This window comes from Saimiri boliviensis, chromosome 21, assembly GCF_048565385.1.
Source record: "Saimiri boliviensis isolate mSaiBol1 chromosome 21, mSaiBol1.pri, whole genome shotgun sequence".
NCBI classification, from domain to species: Eukaryota; Metazoa; Chordata; class Mammalia; order Primates; family Cebidae; genus Saimiri; species Saimiri boliviensis.
Window position 1 is genome coordinate 12474802 of NC_133469.1, and position 21636 is coordinate 12496437.

The 21636-nt window shown below is 52.7% G+C and overlaps 1 protein-coding gene across 1 annotated transcript in view; it reads left to right on the forward strand.

The window, feature by feature from the left end:
- NPTXR (neuronal pentraxin receptor) overlaps window positions 1-21636 on the forward strand; it is a 42034-nt gene that overhangs the window by 2687 nt on the left and 17711 nt on the right. Inside the window, exons 2-3 of the mRNA XM_039462979.2 lie at window positions 12051-12223; window positions 12303-13121. Coding sequence (XP_039318913.1) covers window positions 12051-12223; window positions 12303-13121 — 992 coding nt within the window. The remainder of the gene's footprint in view (window positions 1-12050; window positions 12224-12302; window positions 13122-21636) is intronic.

Consider the following 21636-nt stretch of genomic DNA (forward strand, 5'->3'; position numbering starts at 1 on the left):
TGCAGCGCCAGCAACAGGCTCTTTCAGAGTAGATCTGGATATCCCTAGGAGTTCTCAGTTCAAGCTCAGATACTCCCAGCAGTGAGCAAGCAAACAGGACACAGTTTGGAAAAGACATATGTGGACCTTGTCCCCCAAGAGGACTCATTAAAATGATCGTTACTCGCTGGGTCCCTTGGCCATCCCTGCTGGCAAGCACAGCTTGGTCTCCATGCAGCGGTGTCCTCATGGAAGGCTTCTGCTCTTATCATCTCTGGTTCCCTCGGGGAAGCTCATCTGCTGCCTTTTCTGCCTGCCTTTATCTGCCTGCCTTTCAAACTCGGGCACCATAAAGAGACCCTTGTCCATGAGACCGGTGGCCTGGTTTGAAGCCTCTCGGCAACTTCTTCTCCTCAAGCCTCAGTGCTCCTCAGCTGGGAAGGAGACTAGGACCCCCTACTTGGCAGGCTTATTTGGATTAAAGGAGGTGATGGGTAAGAAGAAATACCTTCTAGATCTGTGTCCAGATGTGACCACAACTCTGACTTCCAGTATGGCGTCCCAGCTATCTGCTCAGTAATTCTCGATGTCCTCCTCCCATGTAACAGCTTGAGGTGAGAAGGAAAACAGTAGCTCAAGACCCAGCTCTTCCATCTGTGTGACCTGAGCCTGGTCAGTCACCCTCTCTGGGTCTCTATATCATCTCCTGTAAAGTGGGGGAGGGGGCTCCCTCTATCCTTTCCAATTCATAATTACTCTCAGGATAGCTAACACATACAGAGTGGACTAACTGATTCATTAAATCCCCACAACCCAGATATCTAGTCTGTTTTCTGTTGCTTCCAGCAGAATATCCGATATTGGGTAGTTTGTAAAGGAAAGGGACTTATTTCTTACAGTTATGGAGGCTGAGTAGCTCAAGGTCAAGGGGGCTGTGTCTCATAAGGGCCTTCTTGCTGCTGGGGACTCTGCAGAGTTGTCTGCAGGTGGCACGGGGCATCACAGGGTGAGGGGGCTGAGAGTGCTACCTCATGTCTCCCTCCCACTTCTTATAAAGCCACAGTCCCATGCCTATGATAACCCATTAATCCATTCATCTATGAGTGGGTTAACCCATTCATGAAAGCAGAGCCCTCATGACCCAATCATCTCTTAAGAGCCACATTTCTCAATACCCCTGCATTGGGGATTAAGCTTCAACATGAGTGTTAGACAGGAGAACTATTCTAACCATAGCACCAGAGAACACAGTACCCACAATCTACAGATAAGGGAAGTGAGGCTCAGAAATGTGATTACCTGCTTAGAAATTCTGGAGTGGGAGAGCCAGGATTTAAATCTACACATCATCCTTAACCACCACGCCAACACCCTTCTGTGCATAGCATGGTGGTTAAAGGCACAGTCACTGGAGCTGGACAGCACAGCTGTACAGGGCCCTTGGAATATACGCATATCTGTTCTGTGCCTTAGTTTCCCCATCTATGGAATGGGAAAGGATAGTAATACCCCCTTCCTCTTGGGACTGCAGGGAGCTCCGCTGAGCGCTCCATGAGCCAGGCTCTGAACTACACACACACTTGCATTTCACTCTTGCATAAATCCTCCCATGGTGCAGCCAAAGAAACCAGAGAGAATGGCTGAATCACTTGCTCCTGGTGACTCTATTAGAAGGTTGTGCCGCTGAGATTAAAATCCAACTCCTTGACTTCAAAGTTCCTATTTCAATTACTCCACTCCACCTTGATGCCATGCCTTCAAACTCCACATTTAAAACCAGTCTCCCAACTGCAAAGTGTGCCCCCTAATGAGTGTCTGACTCATTTCCTTCCCCTGATGGGGCCTGAACCCCAGGCCTTGTCTTTGACTCATTCCTTTCCAGCCAGCCACCAGAATTTGTGACTAACTGACCCCTGCATGGAAATGTCACTCAGATCCATTTCTTTCTCTCCAGCCCTGCTGTCTGCCTCCAGCCCAGACCCCTAAAGCTGAGAACAATAGAGACCAAGTATCCATTCCAAAGGGAACACCAGAGAACCAGAATGCATGGTGCATGTCCGCTGGAATTTGGGAGATAAGGCAAGTAAGGGACAAGGCTGAGAGTCTGCCCCATGTCCCTGAGGCAGAGCCTGGGCATCTTTGGGACCAGCCCACACTCCCAGCATTTTGTGGGGCTGGGTTGCAAGAGTGTTCCCGCATCCCCCGTGCGAGCCTTGCAGAATGTGTCTGGTTTGAGGGTTATTTTGAGATAGGAAAGAGGCTCATGAGGCAGGAGTTGGGGGAGAGATAGACAGGGAAGGAACAAGCAGACGTCCCCCTCCCAGAAGAAAGGTGCTGAAAGAGAGTTGTAAGCAACAAGCCAGCCAGAGGAGGCTCTACCCAGGTAAGAATTGCAGGTGGGAGATGCCTAGTGATGGGGGTCTCGGAGAACCTACAAAATGTCCCCAGGGAGAAAGCCAGTTCCCAGGCACTTGGCCTATCTGAGAGCATCAACCCTCCTGAGAACACCCGAACCAGCTAGGTCAGACCTACCCTGCCTCTTCTCTCTCCTCCCTCCCCAACACTCCAACCCTGGAGGATCCAGACATACCTAGCAGGGGCTGGGAAGGAAATCAAGCTGAAGTCTTAGAGGAAAAGCCCACTGTGTCTCCTTCCTCGTGACACCCGTCTTTGAGCCTAAGGCAGGCTTGAGCAGGGGAAAATGAGAAGCTTCTATTCGAGTTTAAAGCTTTGCTGTCAGAATAGACTATTGAAATAGCTAAATATCAGGTAAAACCCAAAAATGACTGAAAAAGCTATGAGATGTGACTGAGATTTCACCCAGAGGTGGGAGAGATGAGATCAATAGAACAGGCTAAAGAAGTGGCCACTCAGATGCCTGTAATCCCAGCTACTTGGGAGGCTGAGGCAGGAGAATCTCTTGAACCCGGGAGGTGGATGTTGCAGTGAGCTGAAATCACACCACTGCACTCCAGCCTGGGTAACAAGAGTGAAACGCCACCTCAAAAAAAAAAAAAAAAAAAAAGAACCAAGCTGGGAACGGTGGCTCACGCCTGTAATCCCAACGCTTTGGGAGGCTGAGGCAGGTGGATCACGAGGTCAGGGGACGGAGACCAGCCTGGCTAACACAGTGAAACCCTGTCTCTACTAAAAACACAAAAAATTAGCCGGACATGGCGGCAAACACCTGTAGTCCCAGTTATTCGGGAGGCTGAGGCAGGAGAATCATTTGAACCCAGGAGGCGGAGGTTGCAGAAGCAGAGATGCCACGCCACTGCACTCCAGCCTGGGCGACAAGAGTTAAACTCCATCTCAAAAAAAAAAAAAAAAAAAAAAGAACCGGACACCAGGAAAAAGGAAGGGATTTCTGCCAGCAGCCTGCCAAGCACAACTTACTCTGTGTCTGTGGCTGCTTCAGCCTCCTAACAGGCCCTCTTAACTTCTATCTGACGTTCCTGGTCAGCCCTCGAATCCCATTCCAGTCCCCCAGGGCTCAGGCCTGCCACATCAGCCTTCCCTGCCCTGGACTGCCATCTAGAGAGACCGTCTATCCTGCAAGTCACAAGCTTGGATGTCTGGCTTTGAATCTCAGCTCCTCTACTTCACCACTGAATGACCTGAAGCAAGTTGCTTGGTCTCTGTGCTTCAGCGTCACTATCTGTAACATGGGGTGGGTGGTAACAGCACATCCATTCCATCAGGGTTTGCAGAGGCTTAAGTGAGTTACATGTAAAGCACCCAGGAACAGTGCCCAGAGCACAGTAAGAGCCATCTCAGCAGCAGCATTCATCCTTGTCACGTGACCCCTCCTTGCCGTGTAATCTTAGGACAGTCCCTTTGCCTCCCCACTTCTCAGTTTCCGTATCTGAAAAATAAATTGTATGTGGGTTACTGACCCCTGAGTGGAAATGTCACTCTGATCCACTCTTTCCTCTTCAGCCCTGCTGTCCCCCTTCAGCCCAGACCCCCAAAGCTGAGGACAGTGGAGACCAAGTACCCATTCCAAAGTGTAGTCTTGCAAAAGGGTTGAGCAAAATAAAAAATAAAAATGCTCCTGGTCCCTCACCCCTTCAAGGCTGAGTGGCTAGGGAGCCACGTGTGTGCTGGGAGGCTGGGGAGGGAGGGGTCTTTGTGAGTGGCTGTGGCCAGTGCTGGTGACAGGCAAACTTCAGAGAAGAGAAAGAGCCAAACCTGGACCTGGCCCAAGGTGGGCCTGCGGGCTGGCAAGCTCAAGGGGCAGGAGCAGGGAGGGGCCCAGCTGGCAGCACTGCCCAGCCAACCCCAGCGTCATGTCCAGTCCCTTCTTCCAGCCTGCAGAACCTCTCCACCTGCCCCCCACTTCTATGGCTCACCTTGTGTACTTGAGCTAGACCAGGAGACAGATGGTATTTGAGGTGGAGCTGCCAGTGCCAGGCACCCTTGGTTTCTCGCTGGACACATACAAATGGCCACCCAGGTGAGATCCCAAGTGCCCCTACCTCCCTCTAGGCAGGATAGTTCTATGTGTACCCATTTTACAGACTAGAAAAGAAAGTTTCCCTGAGCCCGAGGACTCAGCTTCCCTGCCTCCAAGCACAGTGGGCTGCAGAACCCTAGGGGCCGCCTGACAATGCCTCTTCTTTTTTTTTTTTTTTTTTTTTTTTTTTGAGACCGAGTTTCGCTCTTGTTACCCAGGCTGGAGTGCAATGGCGCGATCTCGGCTCACCGCAACTTCCGCCTCCTGGGTTCAGGCAATTCTCCTGCCTCAGCCTCCTGAGTAGCTGGAATTACAGGCACACGCCACCATGCCCAGCTAATTTGACAATGCCTCTTCTAGAGGAGCTGCAGAGGAGGCCACCATTCCTTAAGGTCCACTGGGCAGGAAGCAAATGTACCCTGGACATGCCCTGGGCACCAGTGACCCACATATGAAGAACATAAGGTTTGAGGCCTTGAGGAATCCACAGCCTCATCGGGGAAACACGAGTTACAGACAGTGCAACAGAAACTGGTGCTGGGACCACTAGTGAGCCAAGGAGAGGCCGTGGTGGCTGTTTTGAGATGCGATCCAGAGGTGGAGGGGGAGAGTACAGGGAGGAGGGGGATTTCCAGGTGGACTTGGCTACCTCCTTACTCAGCAGAGGCCAATCCATGGACCCTTGGAAGGGGAGCATCAGAACATAAGCTGGGGAACTTCAGAACATAAGCTGGGAAGCCTGGGAATGACAACTTCTGGGTTGAAATGCCAGCGGTACCCCCACAGACCAAGGGGCTCAGGGCAAATAAGTGAACCTCCCTGAGCTTTGATTTTCTCATCTGTGACATGGAAAGACTATACTGTAGAGTTCCAGGGCTACCATAGTTGAGAGCCCAGTAGAGTAAGAAGCAGCAGGAGGAATGGACCAGCAAACAGGGGCTGCAGGAGGCCCTTGAGTCAGCGAGGGCACCCCCACCCCGCCCATGCAGCATCCTTGGCTGGCCACACCTTCTGGTCTTTCTTTCCTGGGCCTGGACTCGGGCACGCACTTTCCAGCCAATTCCAAGGCTCCCTGCAAGGAGGACACACGTTTCCTCCTTGGTTATCAGCCCCTCCTGAGCCTGTGTGGGAACAGATGCCCTTGCTTCCTGCCCAAATCTGCAAGCTGGGTTGGCTCTGTTTGCTGCTTCCAGGGAGGCAGAAACTCTGGATGGAAATCTGTGGGCTTCCCCAGAAAGGAAAGCTCTATTTTCCCTGGCTTCTGCCCTCCTCTCTGGTCCGGGCTCCCAATCCCAGCATCCACTACCAATATGTGAACACTTCTGGGCCCCAGCCAAGCCCTGAACCCCGCTTAGTCAGACTGGAATGTGTTGATTGAATACACATGTGAGCCCAGTAATCCTGGCACTTTGGGAGGCCGAGGTTGGGTAGCTCACCTGAGGTCAGGAGTTTGAGACCAGCTCGACCAACATAGAGAAACCCCGTCTCTACTAAAAATGCAAAAATTAGCCAGGCACGGTGGTGCATGCCTGTAATCGCAGCTTCTCAGGAAGCTGAGGCAGGAGAATCTCTTGAACCCAGGAGGCGGAGGTTGTGATGAGCCGAGATCGTGCCATTGCACTCCAGCCTCAGCAACAAGAGCGAAACTCCATCTCAACTTTAAAAAAGAAGAAGAAATGAATACACATGTAAGCCTTAGTCTGAATGATTCCCCAGCTCTGCTCAGAATGGGGGCGGGGGAACCAAACAAGGGCAGGGCAACTAGGGAGTAAGCACAACAGGCACCTGGGAAATCAAAGGCAAAGACATTGAGAAGGGAATTAACATTTATTGAGCACCTAATATCTGCCAGGAATAAGAAAGGTATAGCAAGTACTGGGTCTTGCCCTGGTAATACACGGTAGCATGGTAGGAAATGGTCCCCATCTTGAATTCCTAAGAGAGATTTTACACACACCTCACCTGGCTTCATTTCTTTCCCATTGCAATCCTATAGATAGGTACCACCACCATACACAGTGGCTCACGCCTGTAATCCCAGCACTTTGGGAGGCTGAGGTGGATGAATCATGAAGTCAGGAGTTCAAGACTAGGCTGACCAAGATGCTGAAATCTCATCTCTACTAAAAATACCAAAAAAAATTAGCCAGGCATAGTAGTGGGCACGTGTAATCCCAGCCACTCAGGAGGCTGAGAGAGAGAATTGCTTGAACCTGGGAGGCAGAGGTTGCAGTGAGCTGAGATCACGCCACTGCACTCCAGCCTGGGTGTCAGAGCGAGACTCTGTCTTAAAAAAAAAAAAAAAAAGATACCACTGGCTCCACCTTACAGATAAGGAGACTGAGACTGAGACCGGACCTAGATGGAGACTTCAGGATGGACACAGACACTCTGTCCTCAACCTTTTTCCCACCCCCTGGGGAAAAGAACCTTTGTTCACCAGCAAGCCCCAGAAAGTACAACGTTTTCTCAATAAATGTTTTTTGAGGCCAGGCGCAGTAACTCACATCTGCAATCCCACCCATCTACCCAAACTCCTTCACTGGGAGTTTGAGCACCCACAAGTGCCAGCCCTGGAGTCACAGAGAGGAGGGTGCTGCAGCTGGTCCCTTACTTCAAGGAGCTCACAGTCTGCAGGCAGCAGGGAAAGAGGGAGATGCTAGAGGGGAGGGAAGGATGGGGGCCGAGGGAAGAGAAAGACAGGTGTGTTTCATTGCTATCTGATATATACCAGCACTGAGAGTGTGTGGTGGGAGAACGGGTTTGATGATAGCCAGCGTGACCAACTGTCCCTGTTTGCCCAGGACTGAGAGGTTTCCCAGGATGCAAGCACTTTAGCGTTGACACTGGGAAAATTCCACGCCAGCTGGGATGAGTTGGTCACCCTAAGCCTGTGTTCAAATCCTGGCTTTGCCACGTGCCTGGTGAAACCACCAGTTACCTAATTAACACCCAATCACCCACCTTTTAGAAATGACTTGATTGCCGTCTGAAGGCCTTCCCTGAGCAATTCCACTTTCTCCCTCCTCCCGCTTTTAAAAGTGTATCTCAGTTCAAAAAACTTTTTTTTTTTTAATTGGGACAGCGTGTCGCTCTGTCACTCAGGCTGGAGTGCAGTGGCATGATCACAGCTTTCTGCAGCCTCAACTTCTTGGACTTAAGAGATCCTCTTGCCTCAGCCTCTCGAGTAGCTGGGACTACAGGTACGTGCCATCAAGCCCAGGTAATTTTTGTATTTTTTGTAGAGATGGGGTTTCACCATGTTGCCAGGCTGCTCTTGAACTCCTGGGCTCAAGACATTCTCCTGCCTTGGCCTCCCAAAGTGCTGGGATTACAAGTGTGAGCCACCGTGCTTGGCCTCAAAATCCATTTATTGAGAAAATATGTTGTACCATGGGCTTTCCTAGACTCCATGTTCTTCCCCCTTTTATCAGCAGAGACAATGACTGGGAGAAAGGTTAGATGGACAGAGGAAGAATCCATGACACCAACTGCAGCAGTGGGGCAGTGGGGCAGTGGCGGGGGGGTTGCGGGGTGGGGTTCTTCCCACTAACCTCCCCTTCCAAGTATCTCCTCAGGAAGAGAGGCCTCGGGCATTTTGGAGGAGCTACCCCCCCGACCATATAGGAGAACTAGATCTTGGTGTAAGGAATGGACCATGGCAGCCATGGAGGGGCTCCCCCAGCTCTCCATTCAACAACAGATTTGCCTCTCAGCAGCAGGTGGGGCAGTTAGCAGATGGCTCTCCGACTTCAGGATCCACCCCAGCTTCTGAGCTGAAGCCCTGCTCTTCTGGGGCAGCTCCTAGCCAATAACTCAGGGTGAAAAGGGCGTCATAGGGACAGGCCACTTGTGCCTGACACAAAAGCTCCCTCATGGGCAGTCTCAGCCCCAGAGCTCCCATATTGCTGTGCCCAACACTTTGTTCGATCAGCACTGAAGCTGGCAGCTCTCCTTGCCTGATTCTGTTTCTAGCCCTCTTATCTTTCCCGGGACTTCACCCCCAATAAAGCACTTACATTTCCAACCCCATCTCAGTGTCTGCTTCCCTGAGGACGCAACTGACAAAAACTACCTGTAAAACAAACCACAATCTATTCACGTCTCTCCGCCACCACCAACTCCAAGTCCTCATTCCTTGGAGAAGCACCTGGATGGCGCATACCCCTCAGTTGAGCCCCCCACCCTGCTTCCTCTTGTTTTTGTTTGTTTGTTTTTGTTGTTTTTCTTTTTGAGACAGGGTCTCACTCTGTTGCCCAGACTGGAGTGCAGAGGCGCCATCTCGGCACACGCCACCACGCCCAGCTAATTTTTGTATTTTGAGTAGAGACAGGGTTTCACCATGTTGGCCAGGCTGGTCTTGAACACCTGACCTCAAATGATCCACCTACCTTGGCCTCCCAAAGTGCTGGGATTATAGCCAGGAGCCAGAGCACCCTGCCCTCTTTTATCGCTTTGTAACCCAGTCTCCAGACAACTGCCAGAGTGGTCTTTTAAAAACACAAACTGGGCCAGGTGTGGTGACTCACACCTGTAATCCTAGTACTTTGGGAGGCCGAGGTGGGTGGATCATGAGGTCAGGAGTTCAAGACCAGCCTGGCCAACGTGGTGAAACCCCGTCTCTACTAAAAATACAAAAATGAGCCAGGCGCAGTGGTAGGCGCCTGTAATCCCAGCTACTCAGGAGGCTAAAGCAGGAGAATTGCTTGAGCCTGGGAGGCAGAAGTTACAGTGAGCTGAGATTGCACCATTGTACCCCAGCCTGGGTGACAGAGTGAGATCCTGTCTCAAAAAAAAAAAAAAAAAAAAAATACAAAACCCAGGTGAGACCACTTTCCTGCTTAAATCCTCCAGTTGGGCTTTGAATCAGACCCACTCCCTTACTGGAGCATGTAAATCTCTACATGGCCCCACCTACCTGTCCAGCTTTCTCCCTCCCCTACATCTCACTCTGCTCCAGCCCCACTCTGTTCCTTCTGTTCCTGAAACATACCATGCTCCTTTCTGCCCCAGGGCCTTTGCACTAGCTGTTCCCTCTGCCCAGAACATACCATATTTCCCCAGACTTCTGCATGGCTGGTTTCCCAGGTCATTTAGGTCTGAGCTCCAACGCAGGCCTTTTCTGACCCCCTTATGAATAATGCCCACCTCCCAATTCCCCCCTTCCTACTTCCTGTAACTTTCTATAACATCACTTTAAAACTTTTCTTTGTCATTCTCATCATTATTGGAAATTAACTTGTTTACTTAGTTATTCATTCGTTTACCACCAGCCTCCCCACTGGAATATAAACTGTGTGAGCCTGTCTTGTTCCCAGCTCTCCCCAGTGCTTGGCACTATGCCTGGCACAATGTAGGTCTCAAAACATATTTTCTAAAATGAATTCCTATATTTGTTATATGTGGCAGAATTCCCTTACCCTAAGAATGGAATGAAAGTGAAGAAGAAGAAAAAAAGAAACTAGGAGTCATGACAATTCAAAGGGAAAATATAGGAACTATTCCAGTTTTAGGGAAGTTTCCCCTAGAATACTTCCCTGGCCATCCCTTGAGGAATCCTGTGTTAGGATTAAGGGGGATCCCTCCCAGAACCCCACTCCGTCTTTGGGCTTTGGGACCTGTCTTCTAATCCTTCCTCTGCCTCCAGCAGCAGCATTAGGAAACTACTTCAGCAAACATTCACCGAGAAGCTGTCCTGGGCAGGCTTCATGCTGAATGCTGGGGTAGAGATGGGTTAAGGAAGAAGGGAGAAGCTGGGCGTGGTGGCTCATACCTATAATCCCAGCACTTTGGGAGGTCGAGGCAGGCAGATCACCTGAGGCCAGGAGTTAGAGATCAGCCTGGCCAACATGATGAAACCCTGGCTCTACTAAAAATGCAAAAATTAGCTGGGCATGGTGGCAGGCATCTGTGGTCCCAGCTACTCAGGAGGCTGAGACAGGAGAATTGCTTGAACCCAGGAGGTGGAAATTCCAGGAAGCTGAGATCATGCCACAGCACTGCAGCCTGGGTGACAGAGTGAGACTCTATCTCAAAAGAAAGAAAGAAAGAAAGTCATTCTAGGGGATAAACAGACTGGTTTAAACAGGATTTGACTCCAGCCTTCGGACTCATTTGTCCAAACTGTCCCCAAACTCTCCTAGGGCAGCGCAGGTAAAGGTGGCACCATTTGGTGCCCAAGTCACAGTGGCTCTGCTGTTATTGGCAGTAGCCCTCTCTCTTGGCATCTTCTGTCCTTCCCTGAACTTCCTATGACAGTTTCTCCTGGGGATGCTATCTGTGTGTTTGTCTTCACAGAACACATGCAGATGTACCAGGAGTCCCCATGCCTCATGCACCCCCAGGACTGTAGCAGGACCGACTGCTAGCCTTCGCCTTCCGAGAGCCCAGCCCATCTCTCTGTCCATGAGATGCTTCCTCCAAGCCCGACCGCCTGCACTGGGTTTAGAGGTCACCGTTTCAGTGAGCGCTAACGCACATCCACACACACACAGCACTCAGGTTCCTGGCTTACAGCGCTGGTGTTTGCTTCTCTTCTCTTTCACAACTCAGGTGTGGATGAAAATCTCTGGCTCCTACAGATGGGTGAACAGGGTGGACATCCTAATGTGTGTGGAGGGAGGCAGGTGGAGCACATGCCTGGGGACACTGGACAAAATCCCAGTGCTGGACAGTGTCCCCCAGGGCTGTTGCCTCTTGGGAAACGTTCCTATCTCTCCAGACCACCAGCACTATGTGAAGACCACTTGAAGCCACAATGGTAGCCATGGTGGTCCAGAAATCCTGGTTTGAGCCTTCCCTTCAAGTCAAAAATGCAGGCTTGGAAGGGAGACATGGGCTGGGAATGGCCACAGCACTCCCAGCCCTGGGAATCCATATTGGTCAGGAAAAGCTTCATGGAAAACTGGAGATAAATTGTGGAGGATAGTAGGACTGTTTTTAAGTTCTTAATTGCAAAGTTAATTTTCAACAAAATATATATAGATGTTTTTGACAGGAGAAAGTAAAAAGCTCCTCCACCACCTCCACAGCACAGCCCACTCCCATTCCTGCTGTTCCTTCTGGGCCTGGTCCACATGCCCATCAGGCACGTGGCACCACTTGCCAACTAAGGCAGACTGCAGTGGGGGTGGGGGGTTCCTATCTGGACCTGTGATGCTCTAAGCCTCCAAGGAGTCAGAGGAGAGAATTTCCATCCTCTGAGATCACAGAAGGGTTTTGTATTGCGGTGGTGGGGAGTGAACTCTGCTCTTTCAAAAGGTTGGAGGTGGGGGTGACGGGCAGGTGGTCACAGTATAAAGAGAAGTTAGGTCAAAATCCGCGCCCCCCGCCCAGCTCCCAACACTGGCCTCTTCCCCTCCTCTAACCGCTCCCACCCAGTCCCATCCACAGTCTGGTCCAGTGAGACGTGCCTGAGCCCACAGGCTGCTCCAACGCAGCCAATGGTGACCTTGAACAGCAACCTGACCTCCGGGGCCTCAGTTTCCTCATTTCTATTGTGAGCCTGTCCAGGGCGAGGCTCAATTGCGACCGAGCATGTGGCGCGCCTAGCGCAGAGCCCCACCCGAAGGGAAGCTCCCTCCGGGATGGCTATGAGCATAACCCGCTTGGGTAGGGGGCCGGAGCACGGGAGGGCTGGCATGGGGGTTAACCAGGAGCCCCGCCGCGCAGCCCTCGGGTGGCCGCCCCCTGCGCCGTGACGGCGGCGAGATAAGGTGCCGGGCGCTGCCCTCGCTCCCCGCCGTTATCTCCCGCGGCGCCCCCAGCCCGGCGCCCGGCACTGAACGGGTGCGGGGCTGGGCCAGGGCCGGCCCGGGGAAGCGAGTGGGGCGGGGCTGCCGCGCCCGCTCCCCCTCCCCGCCGCCAGCCGCCTTCTCCTCCTCCCGCCGCCCGGGCTCAGAGCGGCGGCAGCAGCGGCCGCGGCGACAGCTCCAGCTCCGACTCCGACTCCGGCTCCGGCTCCCGCGCCTGCCCTGCTCGGCCCCGCGCGCCCGGGCTCCGCGCCCCGACCCCGCCGCCGCGCCTGCCGGGGGCCTCGGGCGCCCCCGCCGCCCGCCTCACGCTGAAGTTCCTGGCCGTGCTGCTGGCCGCGGGCATGCTGGCGTTCCTCGGTGCCGTCATCTGCATCATCGCCAGCGTGCCCCTGGCGGCCAGCCCGGCGCGGGCGCTGCCCGGCAGCACCGACAACGCCTCGGTAACCTCGGGCGCCGCCGCGTCCCCAGGTCCGCAGCGCAGCCTGAGCGCGCTGCACGGCGCAGGTGGCTCGGCCGGGCCCCCCGCGCTGCCCGGGGCACCCGCGGCCAGCGCGCACCCGCTGCCGCCCGGGCCCCTGTTCAGCCGCTTCCTGTGCACGCCGCTGGCGGCCGCCTGCCCGTCGGGGGCCCAGCAGGGGGACGCGGCGGGTGCGGCGCCGGGAGAGCGTGAGGAGCTGCTGCTGCTGCAGAGTACGGCAGAGCAGCTGCGCCAGACGGCGCTGCAGCAGGAGGCGCGCATCCGCGCCGACCAGGACACCATCCGCGAGCTCACTGGCAAGCTGGGCCGCTGCGAGAGCGGCCTGCCGCGCGGCCTCCAGGGCGCGGGGCCCCGCCGCGACACCATGGCCGACGGGTCCTGGGACTCACCCGCGCTCATCCTGGAGCTGGAGGACGCCGTGCGCGCCCTGCGGGATCGCATCGACCGCCTGGAGGTGAGCGCCGCGCGCCGTCGGGGGAGCCGCCGGGGTGGTGGGAGGGACCGCCCGGCCGCCGCCGCCTCAAGGTCCCCGAGTCTCCGGTCTCCAGGGACGATCGCGCCCTCCTCGCTGGCGTGATGGAGGGATTCCGATAGGGAACGCGGGCAGGCGTCTGGCACGGTGACTGAGGCACAGGGGGCGCGCCAGAAAGGTTCGCTCCTCACCCTTTTCCCTCTCCAGGCACCTCTCTGAGCCTCAGTTTCTACGTCTGTAAAATAGGTATAACCGTGTCCACTTGTAGTGTAAATTGAATGACATATAGGTGTGTGAAAATGCTTGGCACGTACTAGGACCTCATTAAGATGTCCATTTCTTTCCTTCTTCCGGACACCCCCAAATCAGCACCAGCTCCATCCTCACACTCTATGGCTAGGAGATGGATGCACTGTACCAGGGCCTCGGGGTACTCCCCTCTTTACACAGAGCCAGGAACAGAGTGCTCCATAAGACAAACCTGGGTGTCCATCACCGCCTCCCTACCCTGAATCTCCCACCCTGGTTCAGGTTGTGACCCAACTGCAGGAACTCAGGTGCCAGGCACCCAGCCTCACACACCTGGAAGCTCACAGCTCTTGGGTGGGAACTGAATGGAGAACAGGGCCCCACCGAGCTTCCCCTCCTGCACTCACCTTTTCCAGGCGTTCCTGGACCAGGCTTGGGGTCAGACAAAAGGGGTCGAGCATGGGAGAGCTCGCTCTTTGCTGTCACATGACCCTGGGCCAGTCATTTCCTCGCTGGAGTCCCATGGCCACCTTCCTCCCTGTAATAATGAATTTGGGGTTCCCAGAAGTGCAAGGCAGGCAGACTGGGCAGGACAAACATCCGGGACACATTCACCACCCCAGCTATGAACTGACTTCCAGACCACAAGGAAGTGAGGTAAGCAACAAAATCAGATCTGTGGAAGGAAGAGGGAGAAAGAAGCCAAGGCACGCGCTGTCCCTCTGCTGCCTCCCCACAGGCAGAGTGCAGCAGGCAAGTTGGAGGGAGGAGACAGGCCGGGAGTAAACATAGGGACCCCTTAAACAGGGGCTGTTTAACTTAAATCCTGGGCAGGCAGTACTGGTGATGCCCATGCAGAAGGCTGAGGATGTCGTGGTCCAGCAGCCCTCCAGGACGTCTGTACTGGTGTCAGTACCCTCCCCACAGGGTGTCAGAGTGCAGCCAGGTGGCCATGGTAGCCAGCCCCTCACCTTATAGATGAGAAAACTCAGCCCAGAAATCTCTTAGGAGGGGTGGCAGAGGCAGGGAAAAAGCTGGGCCCGTCCCACCTCTTCCCCTACTCCAGCTATGGGGGATTTCTAGGACAAGAAAACCAAGACCAGGAAAATAATAAGGAAAAACCTGAAAGTATGCAATGAAGGGAAGTCTTAGTCTTCTCACCTGTAAAATGGGGATAATGATAGCAGCTACCTCATTGAGATGTTAGGAGGATTAAGTAGTTTATATGAAAGGCCAAGAAGAGTCCCTGGCACACAGGTATGTTCAATCAATTTCAGTGATCACTATTTTTAGCATTAAGCTATAATATTACTCACTTTTAAAATACAGCCAAGGGCTAGGCATAATGGCTCACACCTGTAATCCCAGCACTTCAGGAGGCAGAGGCGGGTGGATCACCTGAGGTCAAGAGTTCGAGACCAGCCTGGCCAACATGGTAAAACCCCATCTCTAATAAAAAATACAAAAATTAGCCAGGCATAGGGGCGAGTGCCTGTAATCCCAGCTACTCGGGAGCCTGAGGCTGAGTATTGCTTGACAAGGAAGCAGAGATTGCAGTGAGCTAAGATCATGCCATTGCACCCTAGCCTGGGTGACAGAGCAAGACTCCCTCTCAAAAATAAAATAAAATACAGCCAAAACTCAAAATACGAACAAACAGGTTTTAGGCAACAGGTTTTAGTCATGTAAAAAAAATTTTTGACTTTCATTAAATACACTTCCTCATGCCTGCCATAGCCCCTGCCACCATGCCCAGATGGCACAGGTGGCTCCTCCCACATTTGGGGCTGGCAGGCTTGGACCTGCCCTGGACCTGTGCCCTCAGCACCTGCAGCACTTTGGCAGGATAGCCTCCCTTCCGGTTGGCCCACAGAGGTTGGGGGGATCCTGGCAGCTGGGATCTGGCAAGAGGTCAGCCTTCCAGGCTGGGGGAGCCCTGGCTGCTCCATGTACACCTTCTCCTCTTTTCTGAGTGCAGCCGCCATGGACAGAGAAAGGCAGGGGCCTGCTTGGCCACCAGGCCTGCCTTCTGAGCATGACAACGGCCACAGCTAGTCTTTCGGCGGGGGAGTTCTGGGAGGGGCTGGGGCTGAAGCCCAGGAGACACAGGGTGAGACCGTTTGTCTCAGCAAGTCCCATGCACCTGTTAGCCACTGTCCATTCTCTCCCCTCTTCTCATCCAGTATCCTCAAAGTGCCCAGATTTTCAGAGTCTCCTTTTTTTTTTTTCTTTTTTTGAGATGGAGTCTTGCACTGTCGATCTCGGCTCACTGCAATCTCTGCCTCCTGGGTTCAAGCGATTCTCCTGCCTCAGACTCCCAACTAGCTGGGATTACAGATGCCCACCACCATGCCCAGCTAATTTTTTGTATTTTTAGTAGAGACAGAGTTTCACTATGTTGGCCAGGCTGGTCTCGAACTCTTGACCTCATGATCCACCTGCCTCAGCCTCCCAAAGTGTTGGGATTACAGACATGAGCCACCATCTCCCAGGATACACTGAAAGTGCTCTTGCTAATGTCCCAAGTTGATAAATGAGGACTTCTCAGTCCTTATCTTGGTGGAACCTCTCTGACATCTGAGCCTGCTGATCATCCCCTCCTGCAGGTCCCATGCCCTGGGCTTCCAGCCACCTCTCTCAGCAATCCTCCTCCCTGTCTGCTGCCTCTGACTCTTTGCAGGGTCCTCCTCCTTTAAGTGGTGTGCCCTCTTGGCCCTCACTTTCCCTGGGTGCACTCAGCCATGCCCAGAGGCTTCCCACACCTATTCCACGGAGGGAGGGGCCTCAAACCAAAGCTGTGTTCAGCCTAGGTTTCCTCCCAAGCTCCAGACCAAGACACAGGGGCCTCCTGAGCACCACCCTCTGGCTATCCCATCAGCCCCCAACCCCACTGTGTTTCAGCTTGAACCGGGTACCTCCCCGTGCTGAGAAACCATCCTGGGCCCCTCCGTCTTCCCCCGGTTCTGATTGGCCTCATCTCTGTGCATGCTTGCAGCAGCCTCATCTCTGGTCTCATGACTCCAGGCACACATCTCCCTCCACCCTCCTCCAGGCAGCCCCAGGGGTCTTCCTTAAGCCCACCATGGGGCTCTCCTGGAGTGCAAACTCCTCGACCTGCTCCTAAGTTACCACTTTGGATCTGGCCCCTCTCTCCTGACCCCTCTTGCAGTTCATTCCTGCTTCTGCCTGGATCATCCCCAGCACATCCCTGCTCCTCATCTTAGAGTCTGCTCTGAGGACACCTCCTCCCAGAAGCCATCCCTGTTCACACTCTGTCCCCTTCCTATCCCCACCTGGGCTTCCATAATCATCACACTTCCTTGCTGGTCCCCGCCTGGCACATCCCTGCATTACCAACCCTCCTACAAAAGGGAAGGGAAGGTCTGCTTGGCTTGTTCTCTCCCCAAAGCCTCAAGGTGGGAGCCACATTTGACGGCTTAGGGGAAAGCCTCTTCTGTTTTTATTTGTGTTGTTATTGTTGTTCATTGAAACCCATCAAAGGTTATGGGGGAAATACTGCATTTGACTGCGTCATTCTCTCCCTTTCTGCAGCCCCCTTTCCATCCTTATCCATATGCAGCCATTGTTTGAGAGCTGCTGTGTAATTACCATTTTAATGATGCTGTAATATGCTCGGATTCATCTGCAGCTCCAAATCCATCAGTCATTTGACAGGCTCCTGTTACTGGAGATGTAGGTTGTTTCCAATTATTTTTCTTCCAGACATTCATTGCAGGATCCATTGCATGCAGAGAACTGTTTGTTTGTTTGTTTTTAAGTCTGTCGATTTCTTTACGCTGAATTCCCAGGAGTGGTATTACTGGGTCAGAGGATATTGACTTTTTTTTTTTTTTTTTTTGAGGCAGTCTAGCTGTTGCTCAGGCTGGAGTGCAGTGGTGCAAACTCGGCTCATTGCAACCTTCACCTCCCAGGTGCAAGGGATTCTCCTGCCTCAGCCTCCTGAGTAGCTGGGACTACAGGCATGTGCCACCACACCCAGCTAATTTTTGTATTTTTAGTAGAGATGGGGTTTCATGTTGATCAGACTTGTCTCAAACTCCTGACCTCAGGTGATCCGCCCGCCTCAGCCTCCCAAGGTGCTGGGATTGCAAGCGTGAGCCACTGCACCTGGCCAATATTGACTTTTTATGGCTGAGGCCAGGAACCACTTTCCAAGAGTTGGCCCACTGATTCAGCTACAGGCCTGCATGCATGTTCTGGTGTTCCATTTTTGTGCTAATTTAATGTATGTAAACAATGGAACTTCAAGATTAATTTCAACAGCATTTCCTTGGCATAAACCACATCCTTATCCCAGCCTGGCAAGCTGGTTGCCTCCTCCCATCCTGAAGTAGGAGCCAGATAACCATTATAGCACACACTTACTGAGCACTTACTATGCGGCAGGCACTGTGTGTTATCTCATTTAATCCTCGTGAAATCTCTATGAGGGAGGTACAAAGAAACCAAAGTTCAGAGAGGTTAAGGCAATGGCCCCAAGTCAGCAGTGGAGCCCAGTGTCTGCTTCTAGAGCCCTTGTTCTTCATCATCAACTCTAGACCCTTCTGCAGGGGTCAGACCTCACTCACCTTTAGGAGAGTGAGAAAGACAGGTTAGGGCGATCCCTGTGCTAGTCACTGTCCTGGACCATTTCTGCCTCAGAGCCCCAGATTGAGAGGGATGGAGGCCAGTCCTCAAGGCTTGTCCTGCTGACCGGCTAGTCAGGAGACCTGCTGCAAGACCTTCACTGCTGCCGATGATAATAGCTAACACTCATTAGATACTTACTAGATACTTATTAGCCTATTCAGTCTTCAGTCCTATGATGGAGGCTGCACGCATTCACCCGTCTTACAGGTGAGTGAGGCTCAGAGACAGTAAAGGACACAGACCCAGGCGAATCCCTGCCCCCACCTTCAGCTTCATTGCCGCCCCCCCAACCCCTGCCACACACCCTACAATGGTACAGAAGGCCAGATGCTCCCTAAACACACTTCCAGCTCTAAAAAGTCTCTGAAATAGGTCAGGCATAGTGGCTCACACCTGTAATCCCAGGACTTTGGGAGGCTGAGGCTGGCGGATCAGTTGAGGTCAGGAGTTTGAGACCAGTCTGGCCAACATGGTAAAACCCTGTCTCTCCTAAAAAATACAAAAATTATGGCTGGGTGCAGTGGCTCATGCCTGTAATCCCAGCAATTTGGGAGGCTGAGGCAGGCGGATCAAGAGGTCAGGAGCTCCGAGACCATCCTGGCTAAAACAGTGAAACCCTGTCTCTACTAAAAATATAAAAAATTAGCCGGTCATGGTGGCAGCACCTGTAATCCCAACTACTCAGGAGGCTGAGGTAGAGGAATCGCTTGAACCCAGGAGGCAGAGGTTGCAATGAGCTGAGATCACACCCCTGCACTCCAGCCTGGGTGACAAAGCAAGACTCTGTCTCAAAAAATAATGATAATAAAATAAAAAATTTGCCAGGTGTGATGGCACATGCCTGTGTTCCCAGCTGCTTGGGAAGCTGAGCCAGGAAAGTAGCTTGAACCTGGGAGGTGGAGGTTGCAGTGAGCTGAGATTGTGCCACTGCACTCCAACCTGGACAACAGAGCGAAACTACTTCTAAAAAATAAGGAAACACAGAGTTGAGTTCTTGCTTGTGACTTTAGACTCATCACTTTCCTTCTCCGTGCCTTGGTTTTCTTGTCTGTAAAACAAGCAGGAGGAGGAGCTAAGTCCCTGCCCCCTTAGGCTCTACATTCTGAGTTCTTGGACAGATGGCTTCTAAATAGGGATTGCGTGGGTGTAGGTGTGTTTACGGGGGGTTATATATGTGTGCCGCCCTGAGCCCCTTCCACCCACTCCCAGAACGATGTTTCTCAGGGAAATCTGCAGATAAACACAGCAGCTTCGAGGATCTCTTGGTGTCTTTTCGAAATCCCATTGGTTGCCTTTACTTTTCTCTGACTTTGCCGCCCATTTAGAAGCTTCTGCCCAGCCGGGACTGGTTCCCCTGACCCTGCCTCTTTGGCAGTGAAGAGGGCTTGGGAGAAGAGATGGCTGGGAGCTTCGGAATGTGGAGAGAGGGCTTCTGTGGTTGGCCTTTGGTTGGAGGATGTGGACTCACAGTGCCTCCCCTCCCCCAGTGTCCCCTCCAGCCCCAAGAGGGCTGCAGTGTGGAACATGCTCTTAGTACAGACTCCAGGGCCAGATCACCTGGGTGCAAATTCCAGCTGTCACTTGAGAGTGCTGTGACCTCAGGCAAGGTGCTTAATTTTTTCAGCCTCAGTTTCCTGTCTGTGAAATGGAGATTTGAAAGCCCATGGGGGCTTGGCACAGTGACTCACTCCTGTAATCTCAGCACTTTGGGAGGCAGGTGGATCATGAGGTCAGGCAATTGAGACCATCCTGGCTAACACGGTGAAATCTCGTCTCTATTAAAAATGCAAAAAAAAATTAGCCAGATGTGGTACGCTCATGCCTGTAGTCCCAGATACTCGGGAGGCTGAGGCAGGAGAATCACTTGAACCCGGAAGGCGGAGGTTGCAGTGAGCCGAGTTTGGACCACTGCACTCCACCTTGGGCAACAGAGTGAGACTCTATCTCAAAACAAACAAACAAACAAACAAACAACAACAACAACAAAAACACACAGAAAAAATAAAGCAAGCCCATGGGACTTGTTTATCTTACATTCAAGATACATAAGAGGTCACAGATCTCACTTAAACAGACACAAATCTTAAGTGGACATCTCAATGAATATTTATGGATGGATACACCTGTGAAAGCACCAGCCAGATCAGGAATCAGAACACTTCTAGCACCCCCAGAAGGCTCCCTTGTGTCCCCCAAAGACAGCAGTCCTCCAAAGGCAACCGCTATTCTGGCTTCTGTCATCGTAGTCAGTGTTGCCTGTGTTTCAACTTTACACAAATGGACTGAGACAGCTGTGCCCCCTTCTGTCTGGCAGTTTTTCATTCAATGTCATGTCTGTGACATCCAGGCTTGTTGCATGTACCCACGGAGGACTGCTGTTTTCATTGCTGTGTGGTGTTCCGTTGCACGGACGAACCTTAATTCATTTGCCCATTCTTCGGTGGATGGACATATGGGTTGTTGCTGATTTACAAATAAGACTGCTGTAAACATTCTTGGGATATCTGTTGGTGGCTGTCAGCCCTCATTTCTCCTGCATCGAGCCACAGGAGTGGGTTGCAAGAGGGGCATATATTTAGCGTCGGAAGGTACAGCCAAACATTTCCCCACAGTAGCTGGGAGAGTTTACACACCCACCCGAATGTAAACCTCACCAAACTTGGTATGGTCATTTTAAAAACATTTCCGTTTTGGTGGGCGTGTAGTGCACTCACTGAGGTTTAATTTGTATTGCCCTGATGATTCATGATGTTGAGCACCTTTTCCTATGTTTGTTGGCCATTTTGTAAATCTCTGCCTGTAGGAGGTGGAATGAAGTCAGAGGTTGGTGCTCCTCACAGAGTGAAGAAGGTGGGGTGCGGCAGGGGCGTCTCCCCAGGACAGTCTTGGGCTCATCATACCCTTGGAACTCTGGGAACAAGGATAGAAGCAGCCAACCCAAGGTGGGAGCACTGATGTGCTTCCATAGCCCTCGCTTTACTGCAGGGGAAGCTGAAGCTCAAAGAGGTTGAGGGACTTGCCCACAGCCACAGGGCCTGAGCCAAGACCAAGCCAGGATTTCTCACTGAAGTGGGCTAGGGGTAGGGGGTCTTCTATCTGCTAAGGATTTGGGGCTGGGGCCCAGAAGGGCCTTATCTTGAATGTAAGATAAACCTCAAAGTAAACAAGCCCCGCAGGCTTTTTTTTTTTTTTTTTTTTTTGAGACAGTCTCGCTCTGTTGCCCAAGCTAGAGAGCAGTGGCGCAATCTCAGCTCACTGCATCCTCCGCCTCCCAGGTTCAAGTGATTCTTCTGCCTCAGCCTCCCGAGTAGAAGGCGTGTCAGCAGGCAGGGCCTGCACAGAACTCCCAGCTGGGCTTCTGAAAGCAGCAGCTTCACAGAAGGGACTTGAAGGGAGGAGCAAGGGGCCTGGTCCTTAAGCACAGTCTAGGGCCTCAGACCCAGGAGATACACGGCCAACCCCATCCCTGCTCCCTCTTCCTCGTCCCCCTCCCTGTTTGTCTTCTTTCCTTCAGCTCCAAGTTGGCCTTAGGAGATGAAGAAGATTAAAACCACCCTGTCCTCTGCCCATCACACACCTGCTCCCCGCCTAGGTGAGA